At 35.7% G+C, this 25729-nt stretch overlaps 1 protein-coding gene across 1 annotated transcript in view; it reads left to right on the top strand.

The window, feature by feature from the left end:
* Positions 1-25729, top strand: part of VAV3 (vav guanine nucleotide exchange factor 3) — a 352634-nt gene that overhangs the window by 307674 nt on the left and 19231 nt on the right. Inside the window, exons 21-25 of the mRNA XM_004420752.3 lie at positions 3946-4011; positions 8971-9005; positions 14604-14720; positions 15288-15375; positions 21463-21592. Of these exons, the coding sequence (XP_004420809.1) occupies positions 3946-4011; positions 8971-9005; positions 14604-14720; positions 15288-15375; positions 21463-21592 (436 nt within the window). The remainder of the gene's footprint in view (positions 1-3945; positions 4012-8970; positions 9006-14603; positions 14721-15287; positions 15376-21462; positions 21593-25729) is intronic.

Raw genomic sequence — 25729 nt, forward strand, 5'->3', positions numbered from 1 at the left:
AATGTGGTGAGAAGGAGCAAAATGGTTTTGAAACAGTGACTGTGTGTCCTGGTTTACCGATAACAGTCCCAATTTATACCTTTTATCTTGGCATAGTTATTACTCACTACTCCCTTACTCTCAAAAGATCCTAGTTTGGGCGGAAAATTATATGTTCACTCTAGTTTTAGGACATTTCTTATACAACCATAGCCCCTTCCTCTACTGTCAAGGACAGTTTCAGTTTCCATTCATGCCTTTCAGGTGGAACCCTTGATTCTACAAAAGAAGGAAGACAAAAAAGATCGACCAGTCTACATACCTTCAGAAATTATAAAGTTCATTAGAGTGTTTCCTACTTTTCCTTTCGTTGTATCCTTACCACCTTTCTCTCTGTTTCATGCATTGCATTCTCCAACACACACTCCTTATATAAAATGTCAGGGATAGGTCAAGCAGTATCACTATAAGAATGTTTTCATAAAGAAACAGGCAGCTTAATGCTTTTTAGTGCATCTGTGTAAAAACAAAGTGATATATTTTATTCTCTTCAATGAAGAAGAATTTAAGGTCATACAACTCATTGATATGGGATTATCATATTGAGAAATACCTCAAATTACACGCATTTATTAAGTGCTTACTATGCATCTGGTATTCTCTTATAAACAAATGACTAAGACATTGTCCTGGATCTCAAAGATCTCACAGTCTAGTAGTGGAGAAGACCATGTAAAGTAATAATTACATGTGGCACATGTATTACTAAAAGTATGTGAAGGTGGGATGGGAGAACAGCATGCAATTAAATCTGGATCTGCAGATTGAGGAAGGTTTTATAGATGAGAAGACAGAGGAGGTAATGTGTGAGCTGAGTTTAGGTGGAGGAATAGAGTGAAAGTATCAATCTATATGAGCAGCCCTGTGTCAATTTTGTTCTGAGGAAATAGGTGCTATTACTTGGGCCAACATGCACTGTCACAAAAATCTCACCACTTCTCCTGAACTCTGCATTCCGTAGATTAAGACCTTTTGTTCTTTTTTTGATGAAGAATGGAATTGACAGTTCACCATTCTTATAATAGCCACAATTTTACAATTTGTTGATACATCTTCAAAAATAATTTTGAAAGACCAGTAGAAAGCTCTCTCTCAGGCCTTTCCTCTGCAAAATAGACTTGTTTCCTTTAGTACACTCTCAGAAGTCTTCTTTTACTTTTTTAAAATAGTCATCCTTGTTCTTTTCTCTTTTGAGCCTCCGTCAGTATATGGTTCCCACCCACACACCCCTATGTTTTGTGCTCAGGTAGCTTTGCAGTGCATTTATGTATAAAGGTCTGGCTAGTCGTATAGTCCCCAAATATCATATTTACTTACTTGTGTCTCAGTGTCATGCTTAAAATAAAGCACCATAAAGCACTCAGTAAATACAGTTGAATAAAGGAAACACTTCATTCCCACATCATAGTCACGGTGCTGTCATCACTCTCTAGTCTCTGATTCTCCTCCCTCCTGGTGGTTCCTTCCTGACTTCCAGTTACACTAATTTCTCTAAGTTTTGTCTTCCATCTTCTCTCTTCATTTTCTTCCATGATAATCTTGCTCCTATGATTTCAAGTTGCCTGTCTATTTGATTGTCATCTAATCTGTGTTATCTGTTTGGGTGGATTATATAATCATCTCCATCCTTGACTGTTCTCCCAGTCTAGCTCCCATAGTCTTCTCTTCCTAAATCTAAGCCACAGGCAAGTCACCAACACTGGAGTTAAATAATGTCTCTAGCACCTGTTCCCTCCTCCAGTCCCTCTTCCTTTACCGTGAGACCTTCCTTACCATGCTCTCTAATGATATTCTCACCTACAAAGTCGTGCTTGTCTACCCTGCTCGCACATTGATTCCAGGTTAATTATTCTAATACATAACCCCTTTACTGAAACCCCATCGCCAATGATAAATTCAGATATTATAGTCAGACTGACTCCTTGCCACTTTTTGGCTTTGTTTCCCACTGCCTCCCTTTATGAGTCTTGTGCTTGTAGAGAGAGGTGGTGCAGAGGTCTGCAGTTAGAACATCCGAATTTGAATTCTGGTTCTGTCACTTGCTAGCTCTGTGATCATGGGCAAATCACTTAACTTTGTGTCTCATTTTCCTCACCTGTAAAATGGGGATAGTAATTCGGCCTACTACAAAGGATCATTGTAAGGACTAAATGAAACGCTCAAAGCAGTGTCTAGCATGCAGTCATGGTTCAGTAAGTATTAGGCATTATTAGACTCCAGTGAAAGGGAACTATTTGCGTTTCCCACGCACATCCTATAATTTCCTACCCTGTGCTTTTCTCATGCTCTATTTTGCTTTCAAAATGTTTTCCTCCCTTTCCATCTTTGTTTGTTTAAACCCTGCACATTTTACATTCAAGAGCCCCTCGTCCATGTAGCTTTCAGGCAAACCCCCAAATACTCGATCTATCTTTCTAATTCTCATAGCCTCTCCTCTGTACCTCTCTAACAGTATTTAGCCCTTTCAACCTTATAGAAATAAACACATGATTATGGTTATGTTTATACATATCTTTGCTCTGAAAACATGGAGGAAACCAGGAACCATTTTATGAATGTTTGCATTCTCTTCAGCGTGCAACCAAATTAATATTAGATACTGTATTTGTTGAATAAATGAATGAATATTCCGCTTGTTCACTTACTTTTTCCCTGATAAGCAAGTGCAGTACAATTTTAGAACCTTGCCAAAATGAATGCCTTCTCTTTGCTTGATTACCTAATTGATCTCCCTCTCTGTCCTAATCCCCCATTTTCCTACCTCAGACCCTTCCCTCCCTTCTGCTCTACATCCCCTCTGGTTTTTCCACCTCCCCCCTTTTTTTCTTTTTCTTCCTCTTCATCCTTTTCTTTAATTTTGGATTCCTGCTTTTTAAAATTTTCTCTCCAAACTCATAGCCTAGCTCTATGGGCGCAAAGGGATACTGCTTCAAGAGGGAGATGTTTTCTGATCATTTTTTGTTACTTTTCTTCGTCAAAAATAATAGAGCATGTAACATCCATCATAATGCTGTTTACTCATCTGAGGTACTGAGAAGCAAGCAGTTGTTAAATAACAAATAAAAATAAGCCCAATTTCCAGACAAGGAGAAGTAATCTCCCAAGAACTTTTTAATTATATGTTCTGATTGTTGCAGTATGTTTTGAGTATAGTTTGTCTTTCTGGAAAAGGGAAACAATTGTAGGGTTAGTGTCATGAGATTTTTTTTTAAAGAGGAATTTGACCAAGGGTCTCCAAGAACGAATTCTTAACTGTTTTTTGGCCATTTTGTGCTTAGGTTTTCCTTATGCTGTTAATTTCTTTTCTCTTTTATCATTTACAATGCCATTTCGAGTTATAATCTTTCCTCCAACATCTTAACTGTCCTCTTCTCTTGATCAGTATCCTGTTCCTTTCTTCTAAATCTGAAAATCATCTAAAACATCTTATCATACTATGTTTTCCATTTCCACATGTCTTGAAATGTCTCTTGTCTTGTTGAAAGAACGTTTTCATGAGTTCTGTTAGAGACAACAATAGCAACCATTTAAATCAAATTCCTAATTAATTATGAGCCTGCACAAAACCAAAGGGATCTACTTGTGTTAATGAATATAAGATTGAAAGAAAGTGCTGTTGGTTGAGGGATGTAAAGTTAGCAAAATTGAATGGTAGATTGGAAAGTCGAACTTGAATTTTTATTTTATTACCATGATCTGAAACCACATGAAAGTTAAACAATTTTAACACCTGTCTGCTTATCCTTCCCTTCCTGAGCCTTAGTAAGGTAATACCTAGGACTGGATACAATGTGTAAGTCAGTCTGAGGATCCTGAGTAACCACACTATGTACAAAACATTATGGGATTATCATTTGTGGTAAATTTGTTCTCAACACGGGCATTTTTCTTTTTTTCCTAATTTAGGGTAGAAATTTAGCATCTGGGGAGGTTGGATTTTTTCCAAGTGATACTGTTAAGCCTTGCCCATGTGTAAGTACCAGTCTTTTACTTCTTTCTTGTTTTGTTTTGTTTTTGATGCTGTAATTAATTGTGCGAGAATGTACAAAGGATACTGGTCTGGTTGCTCATTAATTTTGTTATTTTCTGGAGGGATCATATTATTTCATATTTGAATGTTCTGGCTTATATTATTAAAATTCAAAAATCATTGTGATTCTATTGTCAGAAAATACTTTAAAATGTTAAGGGAATATATGCAAGAGGCAAATTTAACTTAGTAGAATTTACAAAATTAAATTTTCTGCAGAGTTTTAGAAGGAATAAACCAAGCTACAGATTAGATGCATTGTACAAATATTCCTTTTCCCACTGAGGTGAGAATGATAAGGTCTAATCTATTCCCAGTCACTCTGGGTTACAAAAAGATACTAGTGTGTTTGAAAGCATGCCAGAAAGCATGCAAGTTCAGATTTCTCAATCAAATCTGTAAACACAGTTTTCGGTGCTCTAGTTTGTCATTACTATTTATTTAATGTTATAATGGCATTTTCTGAAAACGTCAAATATATTAGGTAGACACAGGACAATGAATATTTACTCAGATATTGTTATGGATGAATATAACATAAAATATACTCTCTGGTGCTTTATGAAATTTATAAATTTCTGTTTAGGAGGACATTATTTTGTCATCATAATTTGGTGTTTAGGGTGGATTTTCCTAAAAAACTTTTAAGTTCTTATCACCAAGTAAATGAAATTTAGTGGAGTTGATGATTTGGGGACAAAAAAAAAAAAAAACCCTCCTTAAACTATCTTGTTACTATATTTCAGTCCATACTTGATTTCAGAATGTAGTCTGTAGAGTAATTAACTCCACTCATTCAAGCTTAATTAATTTCAAAAGCAAAGAGAATCAAAAAGCATTTGCGCTTCTGTTGGTTCTGTGATCTGATGTCACATTTTTTTAATCTTATGTTATAATCTTAAAAAAACATTGAAGTTTCATACCACTCTTATTTAATTAGACAAGCGAAAAGGGTTGTTTAGCTACTTTTCTGTTATTTGTATGAACAAGATTCAGGCTTCCTATACCTAAAGCAGTGATATTTATATGTAGGCAGGTGGCAGGAGATTATGCATTCTACCATTAAGATGTTTAGGAACCTTAATACATCAAATCAAGAATGTTGGGGCCAGCCCAGTGGCATAGCAGTTACGTTTGCGGTTTCTGCTTCGGTGGCCCGGGGTTCGCAGGTTCAGATCCCAGGCGTGGACCATCACACTGCTTGTCAAGCCACGCTGTGGCAGCATCCCATATAAAGTTGAGGAAGATGGGCACAGATATTAGCCCAGGACCAATTTTGCTCCCCGCCAAAAATAATAATAATAATATTAATAATAATAATAATATTAAGCAAACCAAAGTCCCTGGCTGAATGTAGGTAATTAACATTGGTAGATACTAATTAAATCAGCTCATAGGATCATATTGAATGGTATTTTGTGACCCAGTAGATTACTAGAAGGAAAAAAAATGTTCAGAATTTTAAGCTGATAAAGAGTTGTAGAGGAATACCTAATTATGGGTAGGACTACCAACTAAGTATGATTGTTTTTATAACTTAAAGTTAATAAATAGCTATTAAAATTCTACTATTGAATGGAATTATATATTCATTTGTTGGTTTTAGGGCAAGTTAGGTGAAGATAAGTGAAAGGAGGGGAGATAGGAGGGGAGGATAGATTGAGGGAGTTTGGGAAGATGGTATCTTTTTTGACCCTGGGACATATTGTTTATCAGGTGTCCCTGGGGAGTGCTGAGCACTCCATTCTGAACTTAAAAAGTATTCTTCTGCATATGCTGTGCCAGTCTCCTCAAAAGTTCTGAGGTACGCAGGTAGGAACCTAGAACTGAGGAAAACACAGGAGGAACATAAATGAGACAATTTCATTTCTGGCAGTATGGTGACTGGAGACAGAGTGGAGCCTATGGCACAGGGCAAGCTTGGTTATCTCTCTGTAAATCTACAGAGAGTGAACAAGTGCATGAACAAAAAGAAGAACGACTCATAGAAGAAGATATGCCTGTCTTGGTCTTGGCTTTGTGTTGGAAGGAATAAAGAAAGCAGTATCTCCTAAGAATTCCTAACCTTAGATCCAGAGTCACCCAGGCATGGAGGTGGAATTCATACCAGCTCCGTGACCTAAATAATTCTAAACTAGAGATATAATTTTAAATGATTCCATATTGATTGTGCCCCCAATGCAAATACAAATTCTCTCTGGATTGGAGGTAGGAAATCTTAGAAAGGAAAGAGTCAGAGGGGGAGAAAACCTCAAATTCTGTGTTTAAATTCTGCCCCAGTCTCTGGCTGAGTGGTGCAGTCTCCAAGCAGCTCAGGTTAGGCTAAAAGAACTCAACTGAGAATTCAGCTGCTTCTCACCTAAGGGAGACAGAGTTTGCAGTTGGAGTTCAACCAAGTTAACTGCCTGGTTTAAGAAAAGCCACACTCTTTGTAGGAAAATAACAGAACCCAATGCCTCTACAGCATATCATTCAAATTGTCCAAGATACTATCTAAAATTACTCAATATACAAAGAAGCAGGAAAACGTGAACCATACTCAATAGAAAAGGTAATCAAAGGAGAATGACCCTGAGATGTCCCAGATGATGGAATTAGCAGGAAAGGATTTTAAAAGTAGCTATAATAACTATGCTCAAGGATATAAAGGAAAATATGTTCATAATGAATACATAGATAGCAGAGAAATAGCAACTATAAAAAAATGGAGATTCTAGAATGTGAAACTTCAATATCTGAAACAATATTGGAGCAATAAGAATAATATGCCCAAAGTTTTGAAAGAAAATTACTGTCAACTTAGAAATCTGTCTTTCCTCAATGAGAATGAAATAATGACATTTCTAGTCAAACAAACACAAAAAATTCACTTCTAACTATCCCATCTAACTTTTATAAGATGTACTTCAGGGAGAAGCATATATCTTTTTATATATTATTTTACATGCATGCTTATTCCCGGTAAATTTTTTCTTTTGCTGAGGAAGATTTGCCCTGAGCTAACATCTGTGGCAATCTCCCTCTATTTTTCATGTGGGTTGCCATCGCAGCATGGCTGCCGACGAGTGGTGTAGGTCCGTGCCTGGGAACCAAACCTGGGCCGCAGAAGCAGAGCATGCCAAACTAAACCACTAGGCCACGGGGCCAGCCCCCCAGTAACATATTTTTTAAAACTATGTGTCTATAGCCAAAGTTTAACAATGTAAACTGTCTATGATGAAGACAGAAAAAGGCATTAGGGAAAAATGGTCAAAGAGGAGAATATGCTCAAAGATGAGAGAGTATGCAGAAGAAAATTATCTATAGTCTTGTATATGAAATATCTGTCCAGACAAAGGCCCAAAGTACACATAAAAGAAATGGGAGGCCCCATGGCAAATGGAAAAGGACAGGATCCCACTCTGGTTATGGGGATTATAGCTGAGAAGATAGTCCTGTCTCTTCACACATCAGAATACGCCCACCAAAGAGAGAAAAAGATCCAGAAGAATACATCAAGATGGGACAGCCTCACATATCTGTTTTGCTCTAGAATTTTATGTCACCCTTCATTTTTGTGGATCACCAGCCTTTTCCCAGCCAAGGGAATCCACAGCCAGAATATATTGAAGTTCTTCACCCTTGTCCCTCCTATCTCTCTCTCTTTTTTTTTTTGTTCTCCAGGGAGAGAGATTGGTTTAGGAATAAAAATACACTTAAAGAATACAAAGAGGGAAGGAGGAGATATTTTTCCCATCAGATTTTAGAGGCCATATATGTATTATCATCAAAAAGGAAACTGTTGAAATTGATTTCTATTTGTGAAAACAAATGGTATAAGAAAATATTTGCAGGATTTGCATGGGTATAATTTACTTTCAGTGTTATTTGCTATGTATCAGGATTTTACGTGGTGGTGAAATTAAAAATGTGATCCATAGGGTAAAAATATTTAAATATTAATAATTTTAGAGATGTTCTGACCAGAAAGAACTTTTTTATATGTAACTCTTAACCTGGAAGGTCAAAATAGTAACAGCCTATTTTGAAAACCGACGTAACTAGAGACATATTCACGTTGATCAGACCTCTGTTACAAATGCGGGTAACTATTTTTAATCACCGAATATAAAAAGGCCCAGGACGACCATGGAATGTGTACATCAAAGTCTCAGATGATTCATGAAAAATTTCTGAACACAAGACAAACTGTACGCCCAGTCTTTTCTTAGGAATTTATAAACTTTGTCCCCCTTTACAAGTGTGTATTTTATTTGTTATTTTATGATTATTAGTATACCTTCTTTGGCTTTGTTCCTTTTCTAGTTGCAATCAGCAACTAGAAATTTTCTTTCTTTATTTGCATAGAAAATGCAATGTTTTCCTCTTTTGCAAAGCTCCATAGGAGAAAAGGAAAAAATGAGTATTTCCCATGACTTTTTCATGAATAAAAGGTTTTCTAGTTGGTAGACTTTCAAAATCAGAGTTTAGAATTTGTGTTACAAAATAAGAGTCTGTATCTAGTATATGTTGTTTATTTTGCCAGTTTTCCCGCTGTCTGGGAAGGCAGAGTGCTATTTGGTTTTCTTAACATTTTCATTTTAATTTTGTATGATGGGATTAAAGTGCCTTGATAATAAATACCAAAAGTTTCTAATTCATATTTTTCCTGTTATCTCTCCCCTTGGAGGTACAGTGGCAGTAAAATGAATGAAAGAAAGAATGAATTAAAGTGAAATGAGTTATTTTCTACTTATCTGACATATACTATGATTCACTCTGTATAAAATTGCCAATGGATAGTTCCAGGACCGTGCTACTTACGGTTTTATAGAGCTGAGTCAGCCGAACTGAATTAATGATTGATTTCTAAATGCTTCCCTTAAGTAAACTTAATCTATTTTTGCCTTTTTATATCCTAGGTGCCCAAACCAGTAGATTATTCTTGCCAACCCTGGTAAGTATTAAAAATGTTTATGTAGCTAAGTTGAAATACCATACCCTTAGCTCGAGGACACCTTAAACGTGGGGGTAGTAAACCATATTCCATTTCCATTTGTCCTGGATAAAGGTGTTTTCGGAGGCAACAAAAGAACATAATGAATTTATATGTTGCTGACCTTTCCATATCTTTATCAGAGTGTTGTGTGTGTGTGTGCGCGCACGTGTGCATACATGTTCACTTGACTGTAAATTCAAGGCTTATAACAGTCACAGAAAGAAATGAGACATAGGCAAATATGTATCTCTTATTTTAGAAAAGTACATTTCATGAAGCAGAGAAAAAAATAAATATGATTCCATTGTCTGAAACTAAAAATTAGCCCAGAAAGGACAGTAGATCCTAAAAATACAATTTACAACATGTATTATAGGAGGAGCAAGATATATCTATATCTAATGTTTATATGGGGCTCACTTACCACTTGTATTATCTAGCATTATCATTAATGGAAACAAGCAAAGTGGATAGTGATTATTATTTTTTAGACATGATGAATTTAAGGGGACAGTGATATCTTCAACAAGAAAAAATCTATTTAGAATCCAGAATAGTTTTGATAATCATATGATAATAACTAATATATACTGACTACTTACCATGTGTTTAGTATTTTACACATTCTATTTCATTTTGTTTTTCCAACATCTCTATAAGGAAGGTTGTTATTATTATTATTTTTATAGATGAGCAAACAAAGGTTAAGGCCATGCAACTAGAATGTGGTAGAGCCGGGATTCCAAGTTATGCCGTCTGTACGTTGCCATACTGCCTGTCAAAGTACAAAACGTGGGCATATTTACTCATTTATATTTGTTTCCCTGAATTTTATGTTTGGCTCCTCTTAGAATGACTTCATCTATTTTCGTTTCCTTAATATTGAAGTATATGCATACAAATTAGATATTACAATATCTCATTTATATACATATCCTGAGAGTATATAGTACTATCAGTTTGCAAGTATAGATAACACTTGAGTTGTCTGATATTTTTTAAATATCCTGATTATTTTCTGATACATAACCAAAGCATGGAAAATGCCAGGTTACTAAAGGAATACATTGTCCAAAGTATGGGATTCCTCTCCCCATCAGCCCCCGCGCTCTCCCTCCGCAGTCACATCTGCCATCCGTAGGCACTATCTGCTGTCTCACGTCTCTCCCTGGGCTTCAGCACTGAGCTTGCTGAAGAAATTGTAGGAGGTTTGTAATAGAATCTTTGCTACATTTTTACCTGCTTCAGGACAAATTTGAAATCTTAGTTTCCGTGGAATTAAAAATCATAATCCTGACAGGAGCTAAATTTGGAGAATAGTGCTGATAGCATGGATAATCCCACTGGAAAACATCAAGAACTGCTAGAATCATGAGAATGTGATGATTAGTTTCCTTCTCTTTTCTTTTACCATTTTTCATGTAACTGGGCATAATAGTTATAAGGGTAATGATTTTGGAGGTAAATACTAATGCCACAGACTACATGGATTTTATGAAATAAACTGATAAGGTACCTGGGAACCATTCAGGGCACGGGAGATTAGCTTTTAAATTCTTTGTTATAAAATGCACCCTTGCCAATATGTAAAATTCTATTGAAAATATGAGCAGTTAGAATAGTATTGTTCCTAACGATAAAAAATCAAGGTGTTATGATGAGGGAAAAGTCTTGAAAATAGGAAGAAATAAAGACATTTCATAGTAGAATTTTAAAATTACCTTTTTTTCCCCTTGAGTAACTTAAACAGTTTATTCACACTAAGGGGGCAGTTTCATGTGAAATGCCTTCTGCCAGGGAACAAAATGGTCGACTGTACCACAAAATGGAACCTTCAGTTTAGAAATACTAAACTGTTTAGAGAAAATTACGCTGAATGATGACATGTGGGTCTCAAGTCATTGAGAAGTTGGATATCTCCACCTGTATTATCTCTTCATTATTTCCACATTTAAGAACAAGTGGTTCCCACTAGGTAAACTTTGTCTCTTATATAGGCCATGAAATAAAACAAAAAATCAAGATGATTATCTTCAGCAATCTAGATTTTGGGGTGTTAGGAAGGCAGGGATGAGGCAAGGGGCTGAAAACTGGGGAACTGTCTGAAAATCTGTATGAAGAACAGGAGATGGATGCTGAGGTCCCTCCCCCGTCCTCCAAGTAGTCAGGCAACTTACTTTTTCCTACCTTAGCAGACTTTGGAATTAGAAGTATATTATGTGGAAAAATTGAGCCATATAGAGCCTAGACTTGGAAAGACCAGGCCCAGAAGAGACTGGGGAAATGCCACACTGAAAACAGAGGAGTCAAATTAAGAAAAGTCTCTATACTAAAGGACAGTGATCTCCAGTTCCTTCGTATAGCTCAATTCCAATACTGTGGCAGCTGGGTGTCACACACACAGACTACCCTCTCCTTGCATCTAGACAGGAATTTGGAACACTTTTCTCTAAAGAAACTGAATAGACTCAGAGTAAAAAACCTAAAATCCTAACATTTGGGTGTTATCCAGCCCCACTGTCAGGTTCTTGCCAAATGATCAGGTTTCTACCCAAGGGCCTACCTTGGTGCCCACACACATGGAGCTTCCAGTCAATTCTTGAATGCCTTCTTCTTAAATATGAACAGGCAACAAAGAGTAACTAGACATTTGAGAAAAGCCTTGAACTAGAGAACAAATAAAATAAATGGGAAAAAAACTTGAAGAAAATACAGACATTAGAATGAGCAGAAGAAAGATTTTTTTTAAAGCCTTTAATTTATATTCTCAAAATTAAGGGATGATAATACATCCATGGAAGTGAGCTGGATGTTTTATAAAAGGAACAATCAGAAAACAAGAAAGAGCTCTTCCAGATTAAGTATTGAATAGAGGAGTTAGAAAATAAAGTTGAGCAAATCTTCCAGAAATCAAAGAGATAGATAATATGGGAGAAAAGATAGGGAAATCAGACAATCAACACAAGAAATTCAGCATTCAACTAGTAAGAACTCCAGAAAGAGAAAACTGAGAGCAGCAATTATCAAAAAAAAAATACAAAAATTTCTTAGAACTGAAGGATATGTGGCTCTAAATCAGAGGTGCTACTGAGAGCCCAGGACAATGTTGAACTAAAAAGTACAACACATAACCAAAAGGCACATTATCACGAAATTTGCAATATAGGGAATACAGAAAGAATCTGAAAGTTTCCGGGGAGGAAAAAAAATAGATCACCTACATAGAATCAGAACTCAGAATGACATTGAATTGGAAGTTAGAAGACAATGGAGCAATACCTTCAAATTCGAGAGGTAAAATAATTTCTCGCCTAGAATTCTATACCCATCGAAGTTCTAAATTAAGTATTATTAAGTAAAATAAAAATACTTTCATAGATGTGAGGCCTTCTGAGTATTATATCCCATGTATCCATTTGTAGGAAGCTGATGGATGAGCTAGTAAATCAAGAAAGAGGGAGACATAGAATCCAGGAATTGGGAGCAAAAGGACATCCCAGGACGACAGTAATTCAGCAGGCTTAGAGGGCAAGGAGTATTGATTGGACCAAGAAGGTAGAGGGCTCAGGAGAAATAAATGTCTCCATAGAAGAAAATGAACAGGTACAGTTCCTGGTGTTGAAAAATGTATTACTGAGGAGTTTATAGTTCTCTTGGAGAATTTGGAAAGAATTTGTGATAGAGACAAAGAAGGCTGAGCAAACAAAAACTTGACGAATTATTTTTTGGATGTCAAGTGTTCTTTGAACGTGACAATATGACAAAACTGGGCCAGACGATGGCTTGACTTTGTAGGGGTTATAGAAAGAAGAGTGAGGAGCGGCACTGTAAATGAATGAGCATAAGTGGAGAAAAAATTATTTTCCTTTCTGACATCTAAAATTGATAAATTGAGTTCTTGTATTTTAATCATGTTATTTATAAATATACAAGTAGAAATGAGAAAAACAGAGATAAAATACTTGAAATGGGACTTGGGGTAGAAGATGGGGTAATGCTACTTTTTCATTATAATTATTATAGTATTATAATATATTTAAAATAAATATAGTATTATATAAAATATAAAATAAAATATAGTATTATAACTATTTAAAAAGTTGACTTTTTAAAACTATATTTATATGTTACTTTGATAAAAATGCATATACTATACTAATTATGATAAGCACCATGAAGGAAAATAGGGATACTGTAATGAGAATAATGGATTGGAGAGTGCAAGATGCAGGATGACATTCTTTAGAGAGGATGATCAGAAAAGACCTCTCTCTAAACCTGAATAATGAGAAGGAATGTGTGTTGATAGAGAGTGTTTTCCAAACAAGAATACAGTCTATGAGAAGACTCTAAGATCAAAAGGAGCTTGGTGAATTCCTGGACCTGAAAGAACACTGGAGACTGGTGAAGAAGGGGATTATAAGAGATAAAATTGAAGAGGAAGGTGTGAGTCAGACCATACTAGGTACTCATAGTTCATGGGTTATTATAACTGCGCTTTTAACCCAAGGTACCATCTGCATAAAATGCCCTTAGCTCTTCTATCTTGGGGGAAACCTCACATGTCCTCCTGCAACAAACTTTTGTTGAATGCCTACTGTGTATATTTTAAATAAATATTTAGTGTAGGTTAAAGGTGAGTATTTACACTGAGTTACATAAATCTACTTATGAATCAGAGAATTTTCTGGAATATTAATTCATGAATAGCTTTGAAAGAGAGCCTATCTAAACATAAAATTTTTGCCTTTAACTTTTATTCCCCAAAATCGCATATATTTTTCCAGGAAATGCTAAGCCTGTATGTGATGTGAAGGGTCACTACAGAATGTTTTAACATTGAATTTGGGCCTTTTATTATTATTGTTAATGGAATTTGGGTATGTTTCAGGCCAACGTAGTTTAGGAAGAATTGAATTCTGGTTTTGAAAAATATCTATCTTTTAAAAATATATTTTACTCACGGCTGCTAATTTCTTAGGAAAATTGGTTTTGAAAATTATGGACTACAGGAATTAATCTTATATCCAAAAAATAACTTTTAAAAAATAATGTAAATTGTTACTGGAGTTTTCTGAAAAAGATGCTCAAAGGAGGTTTCATTTCATGGTGTACATAGAAAAGGTGAAGTTTTGCAGAGGGGTGTGTGTGTGTGTGTACATGTGTGTGTACGTATCTGTGTGTGTCTTATGCAGGGTAATCCCTCCTCACAAGTCTTTTTCCTTCTTGGCTCTAAACTCACTGCAACTCGCTTTCTACCTCAATACCTACTGACTCCTCTCTTTGTCCCATTTATTTATTTGATAAGTATTTTCTGGGTGCCTACTGTGTATTAGGCATTGTTCACTTTACTGTTAGCTTTGTAGAGCATTTGTATTTGGATGGATTAAAGGACTTTTTCCTGCATTTTTTTTTTGAAGCTGTGTAATTAGTTAGTATAGAAGTAAAAACAGCTCAAATCTGACGCTAAATTAAAATCCTGACAGATACTTATTTTTAGCCTCTGTTCTCTTCCAGGTACATTATCCAAATTTTCTGTGTCGTTGTTTCTTACAGGTATGCTGGAGCGATGGAAAGATTGCAGGCAGAGACTGAACTTATTAATAGAGTGAATAGTACTTACCTTGTGAGGCACAGGACCAAAGAATCAGGAGAATATGCAATCAGCATTAAGTAAGTAGGACAAGTACTTTTATAGAAATAGATTTCCTGTTTTCATAATTGCATAGACCATCTGACATGTATAACACTGAAGCTGAAAACCAATGTTCTAATTGCAGCAGAAATAATGCATCTATCCAGACAGTTCATTAATACTTGAAAATATCTGTTAGAAAAGCAGTATTAAGTGTTATAGGCTGCTAATTGGCATAATTAGATTTCTATCATGACATTGTATTTTGGTGACTTGATGTGTGTATGTTTCTAGTAAATTCTAAGAGTATAAATTACTGGATTTTGTTTTGTTTTTCTATACTCTCAAACTGAATTTACTAAATAAATTGGGCATAACTATTGGTCAAATCTAACTCCCCCCTTCTCACTTCAAATATTGGTTATATCTTCAACCAATCTAGTAAATATATTTTGTTAATTAGCTGTCACCAGTGTATTGGCATAGGTATATATTTTGTCTTCAGAATTAATTCCTATAATGTTATTGGGGCATGCCCTCTGGTAATTATTGATTTCTACTGATTAAAAACACATTTATATTCATAAGTTATTCATTGCCCACAGGTACAATAATGAAGCAAAGCACATCAAGATTTTAACAAGAGATGGCTTTTTTCACATTGCAGAAAATAGAAAATTTAAAAGTTTAATGGTAAGCATTGATTAGTTCTTTTCCATCTGTGGTCCTTATTTTTCTCTTATTAGAAAGGTCAGTTTAATTCTATAGTTTTTTGGAAATTTTACTCACCGAAAAGTTGTTCAGAGAGAATCATACTATAATTTTGCGGCAGCATCCTGAAAATTCTAAGAACTTCAATTGTTTTATATTGCCCTAGTCGTATTTTTCAGTGTAAACTAGGTTTGCATGTTTTAGATAATATTTTAGAGCCTACACTCTGTATGACTCTTAGACTAATAGACAAATTCAAATACAATCAACTTTAGTTATTTTTTGTGAGTTTTGCCTTGTGTTTGAATGACACACAGCAAATTTTTAGTGTGCATCTCTTTTCTCCTCTTTCTGCGTCTGCCTCTATCTCTTCGTTCAGGCAGAGGAAGGTATTTTAATTTATAGCATAAAAAGCTATAATTGGTAAAATGCCTCTCACATTTAGGTTCATTTCATACAAAATGCAATAAAATGTTAGATGGAAAAGTTTTTGTTTTTTCTGCTATTTTAAATTATCTGTGCTATGGCTGTCCTTCATTACCTTGAACAATTGAAGATTAACAAGGTGACATTTTTACCACACAGCAACTGATATTTCATGGGAATTTTATATTTAAATTGAAATAGTATGTTGTTACCAAGTTGCTTCAAATGAGCAAAGATTATTTTATTAATTCCTACAATTTTAAAAATTGCAGCTTAATAATTTTATCAGTGTATAACAATATTATGTATATATCATATAAATAGTGCATTTATGTCATGATATATGCATTGTTGACAGTAAGAAAAAGTTCATATTTCTCAAAAACAGTCTCAAGTCTGTTTGTCAAGTTTGAGAGAGTTTCTTGAGATAATGAAGAATTTAGATAAGGAACGTAAGATGCATTTGTAGCGCTCTGCTAAGTACTTTGAGTTACATTGGGAAGGACCACTCATTTATTGAACCGTCAGTCAAAAGATACATCCTGCATCCTTCCGGAAAACATCTCAAAGCACTTTGCAGATGTTAACATTAAAGTTAAAACTGAATGTAAGAGAACCTTAGGAAAGGCCAGCTTGAAAGCCTTATCTAAAAATTTAGAACTGCTTCAAGACAGGGATTAATGTTTTAAAGAAACTGAGGCATCTTGAGTTGAAAGAAAAGTTAAGAAAACCTCTCTGGACATAAATATGACATCCTGATTCAAAAGCTAAGGATGGGCAGCAAGATCATGTTCTGGAAAATGTAAACTCAAGTTGGTAACCAAGATCCAGGCATCCTCCCTGCTGGAGGTGTCTTACGTTCTGTTGGAACAAGCAGGCTGTGCAGAGAGAGAAGTGGGCCTGAGGATTCTTCCTAAAATGAAAACCTAGGAAGGAGGTGGCAAGTGGATGCACAAATAATGAATGGCAGCCCTAACTGAGACATGATAAAAGCATGCACGGGGGGCCTCCACTTCGCTGCAAGACACAGCAGCTTTAGCTTTCACCTGCAGAACTTCCGTGGATGGTAATAAGGCTGCTCCACAGTATCACAGTTAGTATGAGACTTAAAAAAAATGCTATGGGGCCGAAGATGACTGCCAGCCTTGCCCACTTTAAAAGGAACAAAAGGAACTCCCATCAGAGGAGACAAGCAAAGAGGATGAAAGGAATAGTCACTGGAAAGGGCCGATCAATTCAGCTTTGTGTCACCTGGGTTCAAGGACGTTCTTCAGCAGCTGAGGTTAGATGTGAAAAGCCAGTAAATACTGCATGACCTGGATTAGTGGACATAGATCTTTGAGCTGCTATCTGCATATAAAGCTATGATTATAGTAAAAGCAATAGAGACCCAGAATTCAAATAATTTGTATCAGAGAGCGGTGAAAATTTCTGCAATGTTGTTCTGGAAAGGGAATTCTTGTCATAGAGCTAAAATAAGCTCCCCTTATATAGTAGGTGTAAAATATCAGAAATGCTATTGCTAGAGATGCGTGCATCTGTTTTTTCCTCCACATCTGGGGATCTTTTGTAAGGGAACTTGTCACACAGTGGGTTAGAGGGAGGGAATTAAGAGTTAATAGCAAAACTACAATGAAACTGAAAACATTAGCACAAGGGTATAATTATAAAAAGCAAGACAAGGAGCTGAAAAATCAGTCTTAGAAAAATACTTTTGTCCGGTTTAGTAAATAAGTGGAAAAATTGCTGAAGAGACAGCTGAACTATTCTGGAGCTGCCCCTCCTCTTTGTTTCTGTTCCTTTGTTGAACAAATTTATATGGAGTCCTGACTATGTGAAATCACGGTGTTTTGGCAGAATTCAAAAAAAGACTCCACTGTTCTAAAAAAGCTTTCAAATTAGTAAATCCATTTGTACCAAGAACCTCACAATAGTGCTGTCCTTTGAACCTAAGCTAGGAAATGCCACATGGATACTTGTCAGAAGGAATGGCTTCTACTTCAGTCACCAGCCCCTTTGGAGGGAGATAGAGGGTTAACAGGCGTCTTTGCCTTCACTCTGGCAATGTAGGGGCTTCTCTAAACCTGCATCATACAACTTCAAGGAGTCACCTTTTATCATGTTGGTGTCAAGTAACACAATTCCCAGTGTAAGTACGGAGTGGTCTGTGGATTTGAGTTGTTTCTCGAGAATAGTTCGGGATCCTCCCATTACGGGTGGTAAACTTATATCCTTCTGCTTATGAAACTCATTAGGGCTTGGAATTAAATTTTAATTCGGAAAGGATGTAAAACACAAGCAAACTCCAGAACTTGTTTTGAATTAGCCAGTTTCTCAAAGAGAAGATTAGCCTTAGGGGGTTATGACCTAACCTTTTTCCCTTGGGTCTCAATAGCTTGACTAATCAAAATCTTTGTGTTTCTTAGTCATTAAATTCAAATTCTAAATGAATTTCTTTATCCAGATTACAAGGCATTAATTTTGTTCTAATTTTCATGTATGCCAGACAATCCATGTCCAAATGCTGTTTATAAATCATCTCCATTGCCTGTTTCCTTGGTAATTGGAATGATGCTCTCACTCATTATTTTTCAGAGAGACTTGAATTGTTGACACTGCTGTGTTAGTGTGAGATAAGGAAAGCTTAGCGATTTCTTTTGTTTAAAGTCTTCTTATTTACTTGTAGTACCTGAAGGTCAATGACTGCTAAAGCAAGGGTGGATTAGACTAAAATACAGAAAGCATCAACGCATAAATTGGAAAAGATCCACGGTGGCACTATTTAATTCTACCCAGTTAGAAACATGTAGGAAAATTTACTCTCATAAGACTGTAAAAATGGAACTCAAATACCTTCCATGCTTAGCGAAGTGAGAAAAGGGTATTTTGCAGCTTACCAAGCCACATGACCTTAGGCCTTGGAAAAGTCATTATTCTCCCATAACATTTGGAGGTGGGTAGATATTAAATGATCACCAAGTCCTTTTCAGTATGATAATTCTATGGTTTCTAGCCAACTTCACATAAACTTTAATTCATAATGCATAAAATTCATATTACTTATAACAAAATTACATTGAAGTTCCAAGTTTCTGGTTTATAATTAAGGTTTATTTTCATATTTTACTCAGTTTAAATAATAAGACTAAGAAAAGAACTCTTTGATATCATTTGCATTAGCAACACAAAATATATATGTGTACAGTTCTTCTAGAGACCTTACAAAATTTTTCCTTTTATTTTTTAAAAAAATTAAATAGTAGCCCAGCCCCATGACATAGTGGTTGGGTTCAGCGCACTCTGCTTTGGTGGCCCGGGTTTGCAGGTTCGGATCCCGGGCGTGGACCTACACCACTCGTCAGCCATGCTGAGGCGGCAACCCACATATAAAATAGAGGAAGATTGGCACAGATGTTAGCTCAGGGCTAATCTTCCTTAAGCAAAAAATAAAAGAGGAAGATTGGCAACAGGTGTTAGCTCAGGGCAAATCTTCCTCACACAAAAAAAATAAAGGTAAATAGTAATATTGGTCTCTAAGTAGAATTTAATTCCATACTTTGCCTTTAGAAACCATGTTAAAAATCACTATAATACAAATGCCATACTGTGATCATTGAAGCTATTTTGAGGATATAAACTTTCACTCTTTCTTTTCTTTTTTTGAAGTTGGTCAGATTCTGGATTCCTTTGCTTCATCAAGGACCCCATAATCTGGGCCCAAGGAAGGAAGACAGGATGGAAGAAATATATATTTTTTTAAGTTATAGATGTAATGTGTATAAAACCCTAGCATTTTAGGTCTAAGGAAACAAAGTTCCTGTACATCATGGAGATTTAGCAAGTGTTCCTTCCCTTTTGCTGCCTCCCTTTTTGTGTACTGACATTTGCCAGGTACTATTTGCTAATAGTGTGATGTAGTTATGAGCACGAACTTTGGAGACAGACGCCAGCTATACAACCTTGCACAGTTAACAGTGAGATTCACCTCACTGGGACTTGAGCATTGATGGTACAAGGCCTATCTCTTGTTTCTTGTGTGAAGATTGTGAAAAACTATGTAAAAGGCCTAGCACATGGGATTATGGTGGCTGTTATGATTATTCACTTGTACCAGGCACTTTATACATTCTTTACTATAGTCTGTGAAATGATTTATTATCTCCATTTTACAGATGTGGGAGTTGAAAAAAATCTCCATTTGCTTTATCTAATGCTTCAGTCAAACCATGCCCCTTTTAGTTTATGAATGTGGTCCTTACTTTATCACCTTTATGTCTGTTCCCAGCCTGTCTGCTCTCCTTAAAGTAATACTTGCCTCTTTCCTGGTTTTTGAAATTTTACCTGTTCTTCAATTTAAGCCAAGCTACCTCCATCGTGAACTCTTCTCTCCTCCTTCTAACTGGACTCACAAAAGGAAGTTCTCTCTCTTGCCTTTGAACTCTCATAACCCCTCACTTTTCTTCAAGGGTGAGAACTCCTAGAGGGCAGGAGCCTTTTCTTCATGATAAGAAGATAACTTCTGTGACCTCTGGAGCTCCCCGCACAAGGCATTCCACAACTCATCCAACTTTGGTCATAAATAATAAATAAATCATTGATGATTCTCTTTTTCTTCTTTCGAGTGATTTTTGGCCCAATTGATTTGTTTGGGGAACTTTGAACATAACTGCTGAGTGAAGGGATTCAGTTGATGACAGTAGGATTTTTAGAAGAAATGAGCTCATTTATACTATTTGTTTTAAACAATAGTGCTATAATGGAAGCACTGAATAATTAGGTTAAAAGTGATTTTGCTTTTATTTTATTTCAAGTATTTCTAAGAAACATTGTATCTACAGTACTCATATAATGATGTGCATTTTTTCTACTATGAATTATTATTCAATTTCTGTTTAAAGTAGAGGGATTCAGATTTGTGTAGGATCTGTGAAACCAACATCTCAAGAAATTTCCTGAAATTTTAGTATGAAAGATGAAGAGTGGTTATTATATTAGGCTTGGATGTATTTAAAGCAAATTAGGCATAAGAAAAAATTGGAAAGCACCACATTATTGACCTCTGTAAGTACCAGACAATATGCAGAGCTATGAGAAGGGCACTAACACTTCATCATAAACCAGAAACAATACCAAGTGGCATTTATGGTTTATCAACTTTGGTTTACCATGGAAAAGTACATTTACAATCAAGTTTGTTTTTCTGCTATGTTGAAAGAAAATGCAGGAAACTAGAAATTGCTATATATTCAGCAAACAGCTGTTCCCTTTATTTTTGTGTAGAAAGGCAACTATTTCATAAATAAGAATAATAATTACTGTTCTGAAATTGAGGTTTAGTATGGTTTCTTTTCATTTATCACATCTGACTGAAGACTAACAGGATGTTCTCTATCCATGAATAACAATAAGGAGTAACTCACATTACAAATGGCCTGTGTAACAATGACAATTACTAGGTGGGTGTCATGTACATCCGGACAGCAGGGAGAGATTAGCATTTACTTACTCTTCCATATACTTGTGGAAAATTTAGCATTAAATTGATCATTCTTATATTGTATATAATTATATGTCAAGGAGTTCATATATTTGAGAACAAACCTATCCTTATCAAAAATAATCTTTGATTCTTTTTTCCTAAAGGAACTTGTGGAGTACTACAAGCATCATTCTCTTAAAGAAGGGTTCAGAACCTTGGATACGACTCTCCAGTTTCCATACAAGGAGCCAGAACACTCACCTGGACCGAGGGGTAATAGACCAGGCATCAGCTGTGAGTATTGTAATTTAGAATACGATTTGCTGTCACTTAAGGATTTGAGGCACAATAACATTAAACATCTTCATTCCAGACTTTGAAATATAACCAATTAATATGCTAATGCATTTAGCAAGGAATTTTTCTGGAGCTAAGCAGCATCAGATGGACCAACAGGTTTATGAACATGTGTAGATAGCGTTCTTTGTGCCACAGTAAAATCATGTTTGTGTTCAGAAATCCATCAGAAATGTAAAGGTATGTTAATATATAAGCTTTATACTTTTTACTGACTTTTATATTAGCCAAACTCTTTAACTGGTCCACGTTTGTGGTCATAATGCTGTTTGAGTAACAGTATTTAAGCAAGGCTGGTGCACTGCTCTCCCATCCAGGCTAGTATCCCAAGTCTGCTTATGATTCTATTTCAGTGGTTACTTGCGGAATTTTGAAATGACTAAAGCATTTCCTCTGATGCCAGTATTTGAAAGTGGACGTCAACCACTTTCTTTCAGCAGGTGCACTGTGCCACAACTAATGACAAAAGATCAGCACACAAACCGAGAGCATGTTATAGTTTGAGTGTGAGTTCAAGTCCAAATCTTTTTTGTCATCACCATTTAATGACATATAATCTTCCCACAGGTAGATATAACATGTAAAGAGATCATTGTGATGAAAAATGCTGTGAATAAACTGTGATTTCATTCCCTTATTTTAATATCATTTTTTTTTAAAAAATGAAACTCTTCTGGAGGATAAATGAATTCAATTTTATTACTCTTAGAAGCTTTAGCTTAAGCAAAACGGGAATCTCTAGAGGTACTTGTGAAAAAGAATTTGCATTGTGTAATATAACTTTAACTTTTTTTTCCCTAAAAGCAGAAACTGAAAGAGAAACAAGTAATGCTCAGGGCTCTAACAACATCAGTAAAATTTCATACACTTCAGTATAAGTAAATAATGCAAGTAATTTGTCACATCAACTGACAGGTTTTTTTTTTTTATTTGAATAACTTAATAGCTGTTCTCTTCACAACAGTGATAAATGACCAAGCTTGTGCAATGAAAGCAGACAGAGCACACTTTATGTTGAAACTTTAAATACCTATTAAAATTTATCTTTCTATTTTTTAGCTCAGTGTTACCCAATTATCTTAGATTCTCATATAGGCCATAATTTTTGCTTACTCAGAAATGAAAGTTTTCCCTTAACAAACAATTTTCTTACAAATTTCTTAAAAGTCTGCCAAGGTTATGACTTTTCCCCTACAAGAAAACTATAATTTGCAACTCTCTTTTACTTTGCCTTCCCAGCAGCAAGAGATAATAAAAGTTGCCAAGGTTGTCAGTTATACTAAAAATCCTGTTTGTTTGAGTTATTCACTTAGTTTTAGAAAGCCAAGGTGGTAGAGGTTGGCAGTCAGGGAGAGCAGGTGTCCCATATCAGTGGAAGGTCATTAACCCTCATATTTCACTATGTGGTGACTCCCAGGCACTTTCTCTGTGCTTGGCACACGTAGGTGCTCAGAGAATGTTGTCCAACGATGAGTGAACTTGCCCGACTAAAAATGTGTCTCTAGTCTTTAACAAGGTGTTTAATGCTCAAACTTGTTTAGTCACTAGGATGGAATTACAGGCCTTTTGTATTTAAAAAAAAACATAGTCAACAGAATAATTTTGAACGTCCATGTGAACATCCGACCATTAACTTTAATTAACTTAAATTTAATTTTAAATTAAAATTTTAAATAGAGTCATGAGTTCACACATTCCGTACCCAATCTTTTTAAGAGATTCTGTCTTTTTACAGAACAGAACCCTTTTATAATCAAGAAGTAAAAGCAAATCGTTCATTTAAAATTCAATCTTTGTTTCTCAATTATTCATTTATCCATTCCTTCAACAGATATACATTAAATTCCTAACACAGACAAGGCACTGTTTTTGGTACTGGGATATAGACGTTGAGAAAACAAAGTCCCTGCCTTTATGGAGCTTATATTTTAATGAGGAGACTCAGGCAGATCTGGGTTGGGAGTTTAATATTTGTATATAGGGTGGTCAGGGAAGATCTCACTCATAAAGTGACCAGAAAGAAGTGAGGGAGTGAGTTAGGCTGTCAGTCAGCAGTAGTTGCACAATGGTCTACACTCCAAGATTGTTTAGTTGTTACCATGCAGCAGGATTATAATCTTACATCAAATTTATGATACTATCATAATGTTTTATTTACTTTATGTTGACTTTGTATAAAATGGGAGGATCACCAAGATAGTTCTGAGGATAAATGAGGTGCTATATATAACGCATTTCACGTAGTTTGGTACGTGGTGAACACTCAATAAAAGCCAGCTGCTACTGATTCTACTACTGCTACTACTAGTAACTCTTTTTCTAACACAGCAAACATTTTCTTATATTTCTAAGAGTTGAATTACTAATTTTAACTCATAGCAATTACATCTTTGTTTTTATGATTTTTTAAGTATACCTTGCTTATTTTATGCCAAGTCCTGATTAAGGGTTAACCCTTAATTAAAACACTGCTTCTTTTTATGCATGCTGTGCTTCTCAGGAAGTGATAAGGAGGAAATGCTTCATATTCTGCATAGAAGGATGGTGCAGGATGTCTTTATAATCCTTACCTCTGGTTCATAGCTTTGGGCATGCTGCTAAATATCATCCAAAAATAACTTTTACCAAGAAGTAGTACTGTGGGATACTGGATTGGACAGGGCACTGACATCTCCATTACTTGTGAAAGGCCTTGGAGGAAGCGAGCAGCCAAGCTAAAGCCTAGGCCCACCCTGTGTTCTGGGTAGAGGTTGAGATTAGAGTTCCAACTCCTGAAACCTGCTATATATTATTATGTTTTTCTTAAATAATATAGTCACCTTGGAAAAGAAAGTCCCAGGGCACTGTAGAAGAGGCTGCTTGCTTCTGTATTAGTCCAGGTTAGACTAGTCTTGGGCAGATTACCAACTCTTTTTCAAGTTTGTAAAATATGATAAGATTATGACAGAACTACCTCATGCAAATGCAAAAAAATATATATATATATGTATATATATAGATTAGAATTAAACAGGAGTCCAGAGTATTAGGCAAGGAGCATATAGCATTTCTAGGATAGGAACTCATTGTTGGCAAGGCTTTTTCCCAGGGCTATTGAGACTTTATTTTTGCCTTTGGAATGACTTGAGTGTTTCCAAGAGAGAAGAAAAAGAGAAAGGAAGAGAAGAGAACAAAGGGAGAACTCAGGCATAGCAGTGAGCTGTAGTGCTTCCCTGGAAACTGCAGTGGCTGCATGGAAGATATTCTGCCCTGTTCTGTGGATCTGTGTAAGAATCCCATTACTTTCCAAATATGGTCACAGCAAACCTGTCTTAGATTGCTTCAGGTGTACCCGTAGGGCTTGTATATTTGAAGGGCACTGAATTGACTTTTGCCTTTCTTGCTCTACAGTGAGCACTTAATTATTTTCAGGTCTGCTACTGAGTAGCTGCCTGACCTTAGGCAGGTCACTTAGCCTGTCTGGGCCTCAGCTTTCTCATCTGATGAATGAGGAATGAGATTAGGTATTTTATTATGTTCTGTTAAAAATAGCATCCTAGGTTTCTTTCTTTGTACACATGAGAGAAGGAGGTAAGCTAGTGTTAATAGACAATTACACTAGGAAGAATGCACGATTAGCTACTCCATGACCATAAGCAGACCTTCAACATTTTCCCAAGTTCTTTTTTATGGAAAATTAGTTGGACCATAGAGTAGAGTTGGCTAATTTTTAAAAAAATGTTGGCTGTAATTATATTTACATAATCTCAAACTGTCTTCTCCCAAGAACTTATTAATTACGGAAGGAAAACTGGAAATTCCTTAATCAAGTGATCACAGTTTACATCACCAATAATGGGACAAATAGATATCATGGACTCCCTAATGTCACGCTCTAAGGACGCACTACCACTTTGGTGGTATTCCTGCCCACAGGGTGCATTATTCGAATCTAATCATCAGGAAACATCAGATAAACCCAAATTGAAGGACATTCTAAGAAATAATTGGCCTATACTCTTCAAAAATGTCAATGTCATGAAAGACAAAGAAAGACTAAGAAATTATTTCAGATTAAAGAAGACAGAAGAGACA

Source organism: Ceratotherium simum, chromosome 2, assembly GCF_057802395.1.
Source record: "Ceratotherium simum simum isolate JZ-2026a chromosome 2, ASM5780239v1, whole genome shotgun sequence".
Taxonomy (NCBI): Eukaryota; Metazoa; Chordata; class Mammalia; order Perissodactyla; family Rhinocerotidae; genus Ceratotherium; species Ceratotherium simum.